General features: G+C 37.2%; 1 protein-coding gene across 1 annotated transcript; it reads right to left on the bottom strand.

Annotated features, from left to right (window-relative positions):
- Nucleotides 1-1,958: 1,958 nt before the first annotated feature.
- LOC120286272 lies at nucleotides 1,959-8,571 on the bottom strand. Its single transcript, XM_039317465.1, has 3 exons — nucleotides 7,930-8,571; nucleotides 2,379-3,076; nucleotides 1,959-2,266 (listed from the first exon to the last, which is right to left on the bottom strand). Exons 1-3 carry the CDS (start codon nucleotides 8,569-8,571, stop codon nucleotides 2,248-2,250), a joined length of 1,359 nt encoding a protein of 452 aa, XP_039173399.1. The 3' UTR covers nucleotides 1,959-2,247.
- Between the last annotated feature and the right edge of the window lie 694 nt (nucleotides 8,572-9,265).

Here is a 9,265-nt window from a genome sequence, read left to right as displayed (position 1 = left end):
GATCTGCAACTCCGTCGCTATGGATGGCCAAATTTCGAGATCTGTAGAACGATGAGACGGACAAAACAGAGGAAGCCGGCCATGCTCGGCTTGGACATAGCGAGGGTCAGCCTAATCAAGGCGCCGGTGACTCGCCGTTGGCGACAACGGAGGGAGGAGAAGGTCGGGCGGCTATGGAGGAAGGAGGAGGAAGAGAGGGCTTAAGAGAAGATTTTTTTAATTTTTCTTCGCCGGAATCAACGCCCGCCAAATCGACCGAAATCGCCGCACAGAGATCCTCTTCAACCCACCATAACCAACAAGCTCCGGTTCGCGTAATCGCTCAGAACCCACGCATGCACGCGCATAGAGAGGAGGCGAGCTTCAGAGAAGCGATTCCGAAGCTTCCGATTCAACCATTGGACGGACCACCCAATCAATCGTCCCAAAAAAAGAAAGTAGAGAAAGGGGCGAGGGGAAGAAAGAAGAGTTACTATTACTTGACTCTGTAGATTTGGTTCACTTTTCTTTTTCCTTGTTGTGAAAAGGAGGATCAAGGTGAACCGAAATGGCTGAGAGAGAACAATTCTTAAGGGGGGGAGAAGTCTAAAACACCAAATAGACTTGATCTAATTTCTTCCTTTTTCTATTTTCACCGCAACTGATGGAGGCCAAGGCGGTGGTGTGGTTCACGTATAGAGATGCTCCTTCGCGAAGGAAAGAGAGAGGGAGCAGAGCCATACCAGGAAGAGGAGAGCAGAGCTTTCTAGTGATGGGCCGTTATTGAAGAGAAAGGGGAGCAAATATTTTAATGGCTCAACTCACAAGTGGGTCCGGCGTTGCCACGTGTCAATCTGCGGATGATTCAATACGAATCCTACGCAGTGTATTTAATGCACCTAATATTTTCCCTTCGGTGGTGTTGTTGGTTGGATAATTTATTCCGATTTTTAAAATTTTTATTTTAGCTAGGACATTGACTAAATATTGTCATCTAGTTATGAAATAAGACTTGCAATGTTGGCAACCGCCCTTGGAATTGCTACTATTTATTATCCAGCTGTCCTTTTTTCTCTTTCATTTTTTTCCTTCTTTTAGCCGTTTCTTTTTTCTAGAAAAAGTAATATGCATTTTCTCTTGCCAAACATAGATTGCGTGCGGTATCACACTAATTATCACTCAATATGATAATCCAAAGTTAATATTTATTGTACAATATAGGTGCATAATTTGATAGGTTGTTGGAGCATAGCGATTCAAATATGATTTACGAACAAGGAAGGCGAACCACTTAGGGCATATTGACTTTTTTTTTTTTTTTTTATCAAGACTTAGCTCAAGCATTAGTGATTATTAAGAAATAAAAAAGTTGGCTCCACTGATTGTGGTATAATGAGCTGTAATAGTTAAGCAATTTGTGAAATTGGCTTTTATGATTATAAAGTTTTCTTTTTCCCTTTTCTTCATGTTTAATAAAACGACGCTAGTTTGCTTCCACACAAATAAATATGAAGGGGCGACTTGGGAAGTGAAAAATGAAACACCAAAGACGCATTTGTTTGGAAGATCGACTGGGAAGTGAAAATGAAGGGGTGCCGTGGTCATCCTCCATATGAGATTGCCTAATCAAACTTTCCATCTTAGGGCAATGGGCAATTATCATCACTTCTAATTTGGGGCATTCTAGCATATTATTTTTTCCCGAAAGGAAACAAGTCAAATTGGGCAACCATTCCAATTTCATCTTCCAGAGCTTCAGGAATGTAATCTTCTCCACTGTGCTTCTCTGCCCTTCTTCCTCTACGATCACTTCTTCCATTTGACCACACTCCTTTATTTCCATCCAACAAAGATTGGCAAGGCATTGAGCCATTGATGAAGTAAAAGCATGTCCCAAGTTACCGCAATTGTAAAGGATGAGAGTAGCTAGAGAATCGAAGCATATTGATTCTTGAAGATCTGCATTCCTGACGCGCCCTAATTTTGGTAGATTGACTAAGTCCAATTCCTGTAGCTGAGGTAGTATTCGAGTGCTTTCCACAACCTCCAGCCCTTCCAAATCAAATATTTCTTCAAGCAACTCGCAGTCGCGCACTTGCAAATAGTCTAGATTGTCTAGGACAAGCATCAATCTGGATTGAATAGCATTAACAAATGATGGACATTTATCTACCACCATTGATTTTAATTGCCAATACGACTTGATGGGATTAAGTTCGCTGTGCCATTTTCCAATCAGCCGGGGGAAGTCAGATAGCAGCATTTTCTCTACTCCAGCAAACGTGCCCTGTCAAAAAAAAAATGCATTCTTAAGCGTAAACTTCCAGCTAGCAAAAAGCGATTATTAAGTTAGTGGTCAAAACCATCCAAATACATGGAATTTGGTAACTAGTGCATACCATTTCTTCAAACATATTTTGGATGGTGATGTTGAGGTTTCCGCCCAAAACCACTTTTCCTTTGTTACTTGAACTCTCTTTAACTTTGATGTCTCTATTGGTCCTTGAGAGAAAAACTTCATGTTGGGACACCTAGTCACGATGATATCTTCCAAGAGTGGGAACATCAAAGTGTATCCACTTGAGTTGAAACTCCTCAACCTTGTCAACCCATCAAGCTCCATATACTTCAATTGATTGAAAGCCACCACATGCCCCTCCCCACCTTTCTCATCATTAATGACTTCTGTCAATATTCTACAATTACTTATCTTCAATTTTGTGAGTGCCACCAAATTTTTAGCAATTGTCGGTGTGAACATTTTTGATAACCCATCACAATGTGACACATCTAGAGTTTGCAAATGTTGAATATATCTTGAAAAGGGTAATATTACTTTCATCTCATGACTTGTGCCTTCTATGGCTTCCTCATTGCTGCTTGAGTCTTCTAGATAAGATTCACATACAACCAGCTCTTCCAAGTTGGTTAAACTCTCAACAAAACGACATGTGGATATTGAAGACTCTTGGGAGAGATAACGAAGCTTAAGCAAACTAAGCTTGCAAAAGAATTCTCCATCATGAAAATGCCCATGCCATATCTCCATCCGTTCCGATAAATCCAATTTTAACTCTTGGAGATTAGGGAATGCGCCCTGAGAAAATAGTCAAATGTTAAATATATCTTGAAAAGGGTAATATTCACTCACGGAATTGCTCATTGAGTCAATCATGAACTTTCAAGATGTGCATATATATGAGTGCCAAGATATAATTAGGAATTCACAGAATTGATAATTCTATCTTAACTTGCACGGAAGGGAAAAAAGAATGAAGTATAAAAAAAGTAGGTCAAAAAATCTTCATACTAATGTCGATGACTCTAGGACGAGAAGGCTATTGGAATTAGTCGAGACAAAACAAAAAGTAGGAAATCTAAATAGATTCTGTTGACAATGGATAAAATGATAATTTGGATATGCTCATATAACTATCATATGTAATCACATTAGCATCTCATAATCCCAAGCTTAAATAGAATCTCTCAACTCTTGAATTTCATTAATTTCCATAATAGTGGAATAAACTTTGTGCTTTTTTTTTCCCTAGCCCAAGAATGAAATAGGTAGTATACGTAGCGATTGTTAAATCACTCGAGACGGTTCTTTAAGTTACAATATGGATGAAACTCGCAATGAAATTGCAAAGTACACTTAGAGAAGTCACGAATGGATCACTTTGGTCTTGCGATTCCCGTAAAGCTAAAATGGGTGATTTCGAAGCCTTGGACCCAAGAGATCTTTGCTCGGTTTGGCGATAGAGATGGCTCGATTCCTTTTGCTTGTGCAATTACGAGAAAGTAAAGCTTTCTTTGATTGGAAAACAACCGAGATCTTGCAAGTGCAAACATAGTCAAGTGAGCATCTTAAAGGCCCTTTCATCTCTAGCCTCTTGAACTTTCTTGCTCACTTTCCTCTCAAATGTATTTTCAATTGCTTTCAATGTACTTGCATGCAATGTCCAAGCCGTGTGTATGAAATCGCTAAGAGTTTTAAGTTTTTTGTGAAAATCGAAAGCTTTTAGAGATCCCGATTGGTGGTTTGTATTTTGCATTACCTATTCATTCTTAGTATTGTGTATTATAAGAGATGTTCAACCATCTTTATGAAAACTATCTCGGAGAAACAAAAAGTAAAAATTTCAACTCAAACATATGGGCCATTTCGAAACATAAAATGCTGTATGCTACTCAATTTCTTTTAGATTACAAATTGAAGAACTTCCAAGATGTAAATATAGACGGTGCCAAGGGGAGAGGGAGATTATTCAATTGCACAAAAGAAAATAAAAGTAAAATACAAAATAGAAGGAAAAAAATCTCCGCTGTAATGTCATTTGTTATTCCCTTGAAGTATTTCATATAAATACATAAAAAGTTTCCTAAAATTCTGATTAAAAACGACAAGGAATTTTCACTAGTCTTTCCATGGGAAAATCGCTTAAAATTGAGAGCTTAATTGGATAGTGAGCCGGTTTTATTCCATCTCGAAAGTTTTTCCTTTAGAAATGGGTTAGCAAGGGAAGCATTGCTTATCTCTGTGTATATAATAAAACAAACCACAACACTTACGACGTCAAATTTTGGCCCAAAAGTTCAAATTATTTGCATGCCCAGTGTCTAATCGAACTAACCATATATGAATTTGACGGTGGGCAAATTGGGAGATTGGGATATGCTCCTATAGCAATCACATAATCACATTACTCGTCACAATTCCGAATTTTAATCAAATCTTTCCCGCTCTTCAATTTAGTTCCTTACCTAAAATAATCAAGTCACATTTTATATGATGTATTTAATGTCAAGGAAAATGTCCCATCTTTCCATTTTTAGCATAACATCGTCATTAAAGTACCACAAATATTGAAAGCACATGACATGTGGGGTGATCTTACGATGGCACAAGTGTGTTCTCTAATTTGAACGAAATTAGCCTATGCCTTTTTAAAGGGGGATAGACGAGTATGATTTGATACATCAGACATTGACAAGAACTTTGGTCAATATTTGAAGAATATATGATGTTTCAATTTTGTAATTTTACTATGGATTCAAGGAGAGTTGTAAAATTTTTACATCTTCATGTATAGAGCTATTTGTATGAGATGCTTGGCTATGATCTTAGTCATCAATTCAAATATTAACCATAAAAGCAAAACAAATACTCTTGGGTCATACCTTTTCTACCAAGAAGAGAGGTACATTTATCAGCGGCATCTCATTCTCAAGGTGCGATGCAAGTATCTTCACTTTGTCACAACCATGCACCTGCAATCTCTTCAATGCTTTGGCCAATGGGAAGTATGTGTTCCAATGTAGAGGCACTTCAACTCTCTCAGATACTTAAGCTCAAGAGTGGTTAACTTTGGGAATACAAACCTAGGAACTAGTCCATCTTCCTTTTCGATGATTTCTGCAATGCCACATTGATCGATCTTCAACTCCTCAAGTTGCATGAGATCTTTGGCTATTGAGGTTGGAAACAGAGAAGAAAGGCTCTCGCATCTAGAAACGCTAATAGAACGTAGACCTTGGAACTTAACTTGACAGTGGAGTTCCTTATCCCATACACACTTTAGCTTTGGTAATGTTGATACCGTCAGCTCTTTTAATGGAATAGCAATAGATTTCTATCTAGATGGTTCAAAGTGGTTGAAGTTCAAAAACAACTTCAAGTGCACCACTTGATTGCTTGCCTTCAAAATTTCTAGGCTCAAGAGTCGTCCTAGAATGCAAGAAGGAACAAGGTTCACTAGCTTATTGCATCCATCCACGTAAAGGGATTTAAGATTAAGGAAAGAATTTGCGGCGACTTGACTGTCCCATATCATCTCGATGTTATCCAAGCTACGGATATTTAATGCCTCCAAGCTAGGAAATGCAACCGCAATATTCACTCACGGAATTGGTCATTGAGTCAATCATGAACTTTCAAGATGTACATATATGAGTGCCAAGATATAATTAGGAATTCACATAATTGATAATTCTATCTTAATTTGCACGGAAGGAAAAAACAATGAAGTAAAAAAAAAAAAAGTTAGTCAAAAAAATCTCCATACTAATGTCGATGACTCCAGGACGAGGACGCTATTGGAATTACGGGAAACAAAACAAAAAGTAGGAATACTGACCAAATTCTGTTGACAATGGCAAAATGGTAATTTGGATATGCTCATATAACTATCATATGTAATCACATTAGCATCTCATAATCCCAAGCTTAAATAGAATCTCTCAACTCTTGAATTTCATTAATTTCCCATAATAGTGGAATAAACTTTGTGCTTTTTTTTTTTTTTTCCCTAGCCCAAGAATGAAATAGGTAGTATACGTAACGATTGTTAAATCACTCGGAGACGGTTCTTTAAGTTACAATATGGATGAAACTCGCAATGAAATTGCGGTACACTTAGAGAAGTCACCGAATGGATCACTTTGGTCTTGCGATTCTGTAAAGCTAAAATGGGTGATTTCTCAAGCCTTGGACCCAAGAGATCTTTGCTCGGTTTGGCGATAGAGATGGCTCGATTCCTTTTGCTTGTGCAATTACGAGAAAGTAAAGCTTTCTTTGATTGGAAAACAACCGAGATCTTGCAAGTGCAAAAGGAGTCAAGTGAGTATCTTAAAGGCCCTTCATCTCTAGCCTCTTAAAACTTACTGCTCACTTTCCTCTCAATTGTTTTTTCAAATGCTTTCAATGTACATGCATACAATGTCCAAGCCATGCATGTGAAATCACTAAGAGTTTTAATTTTTTTGTGAAAATTGGAAAGCTTTTAGAGATCTTGATTGGCAGTTTGTATTGTGTTACCTATCCATTCCTTGTGCAGGTATCATAAGAGATGTCCAACCATCTTTATGAAAACTATCTCCAGAGAAATAAGAAGTAAGAAATTTCAACTTAAACATGTGGGCCATTTCGAAACATAAAATGCATGTATGCTACTCAATTTCTTTTAGATTACAAATTGAAGAACTTCCAAGATGTAAATATAGACGGTGCCAAGGGGAGAGGGAGATTATTCAATTGCACAAAAGAAAATAAAAGTAAAATACAAAATAGAAGGAAAAAAATCTCCGCTGTAATGTCATTTGTTATTCCCTTGAAGTATTTCATATAAATACAGAAAAGTTTCCTAAAATTCTGATTAAAAACGACAAGGAATTTTCACTAGTCTTTCCATGGGAAAATCGCTTAAAATTGAGAGCTTAATTGGATAGTGAGCCGGTTTTATTCCATCTCGAAAGTTTTTCCTTTAGAAATGGGTTAGCAAGGGAAGCATTGCTTATCTCTGTGTATATAATAAAACAAACCACAACACTTACGACGTCAAATTTTGGCCCAAAAGTTCAAATTATTTGCATGCCCAGTGTCTAATCAGAACTAACCATATATGAATTTGACAGTGGGCAAATTGGGAAATTGGGAAATTGGGATATGCTCCTATAGCAATGACATAATCACATTACTCTATCAAAGATTCCGAATTTTAATCAAATCTTTCCCTCTTTTCAATTTAGTTCCTTACCTAAAACAATCAAATCACATTTTATATGATGTATTTTATGTTAAGGAAAATGTGCCATCTTTCCATTTTTAGTATAACATCAATCATTAAAGTACCACATATTGAAAGCACATGACATGTGGGGTGATCTTACGATGGCACAAGTGTGTTCTCTAATTTGAACGAAATTAGCCTATGCCTTTTTTAAGGGGGATAGACGAGTATGATTTGATACATCAGACATTGACAAGAACTTTGGTCAATATTTGAAGAATATATGATGTTTCAATTTTGTAATTTTACTATGGATTCAAGGAGAGTTGTAAAAATTTACATCTTCATGTATAGAGCTACTTGTATGAGATGCTTGGCTATGATCTTAGTCATCAATTAAAATATTAACCATAAAAGCAAAACAAATACTCTTGGGTCATACCTTTTCTACCAAGAAGAGAGGCTGTTTATCAACTGGCATCTCATTCTCAAGGTACGATGCAAGTATCTCCACTTTGTCACAACCATGCACCTCCAATCTCTTCAATGCCGGCCAATGGGAAGTATGTGTTCCAATGTAGAGGCACTTCAACTCTCTCAGATACTTAAGCTCAAGAGTGGTTAACTTTGGGAATACAAACCTAGGAACTAGTCCATCTTCCTTTTCGATGATTTCTGCAATGCCACATTGATCGATCTTCAACACCTCAAGTTGCATGAGATCTTTGGCTACTGAGGTTGGAAACAGAGAAGAAAGGCTCTCGCATCTAGAAACGCTAATAGAACGTAGACCTTGGAACTTAACTTGACAGTGGAGTTCCTTATCCCATACACACTTTAGCTTTGGTAATGTTGATACCGTCAGCACTTTTAATGGAATAGCAATAGGATTTCTATCTAGATGGTTCAGTGGTTGAAGTTCAAAAACAACTTCAAGTGCACCGCAGTTGCTTGCCTTCAAAATTTCTAGGCTCAAGAGTCGTCCTAGAATGCAAGAAGGAACAAGGTTCACTAGCTTATTGCATCCATCCACGTAAAGGGATTTAAGATTATGGAAAGAATTTGCGCGACTTGACTGTCCCATATCATCTCGATGTTATCCAAGCTACGGATATTTAATGCCTCCAAGCTAGAAATGCAACCTGCAATATTCACTCACGGAATTGGTCATTGAGTCAATCATGAACTTTCAAGATGTACATATATATGAGTGCCAAGATATAATTAGGAATTCACAGAATTGATAATTCTATCTTAATTTGCACGGAAGGGAAAAAACAATGAAGTAAAAAAAAAAAGTTAGTCAAAAATCTCCATACTAATGTTGATGACTCTAGGACGAGAAGGCTATTGGAATCAGTCGAGACAAAACAAAAAGTAGGAATTCTGAATAGATTCTATTGACAATGGGCAAAATGGTAATTTGGATATGCTCATATAACTATTATATGTAAATACATTAGTCTCTCATAATCCCAAAGTTAAATAAAATCTCTCAACTCTTGAATTTCATTAATTTCCCATAATAGTGGAATAAACTTTGTGCTTTTTTTCCCTAGCCCAAGAATGAAATAGGTAGTATACGTAACGATTGTTAAATCACTCGAGACGGTTCTTTAAGTTACAATATGGATGAAACTCGCAATGAAATTGCAGTACACTTAGAGAAGTCTTTGAATGGATCACTTTGGTCTTGCGATTCTGAAAGCTAAAATGGGTGATTTCGAAGCCTTGGACCCAAGAGATCTTTGCTCAGTTTGGCGATAGAGATGGCTCAG

This window comes from Eucalyptus grandis, chromosome 7, assembly GCF_016545825.1.
Source record: "Eucalyptus grandis isolate ANBG69807.140 chromosome 7, ASM1654582v1, whole genome shotgun sequence".
NCBI classification, from domain to species: Eukaryota; Viridiplantae; Streptophyta; class Magnoliopsida; order Myrtales; family Myrtaceae; genus Eucalyptus; species Eucalyptus grandis.
The sequence above is the reverse complement of the archived record's forward strand: the minus strand, read 5'-3'. Positions and strand labels throughout refer to the sequence as shown.

What these genes read in the sequence shown, in the direction of transcription:
- LOC120286272 (XM_039317465.1), bottom strand. Translation starts at nt 8,571, where the DNA reads ATGGGACAGTCAAGTCGCGCAAATTCTTTCCATAATCTTAAATCCCTT. An exon ending in CTCTCTTCTTGGTAGAAAAG is followed by an intron (nt 3,077 to 7,929) that starts GTATGACCCAAG and finishes CTATTTTCTCAG; the next exon opens with GGCGCATTCCCTAATCTCCA.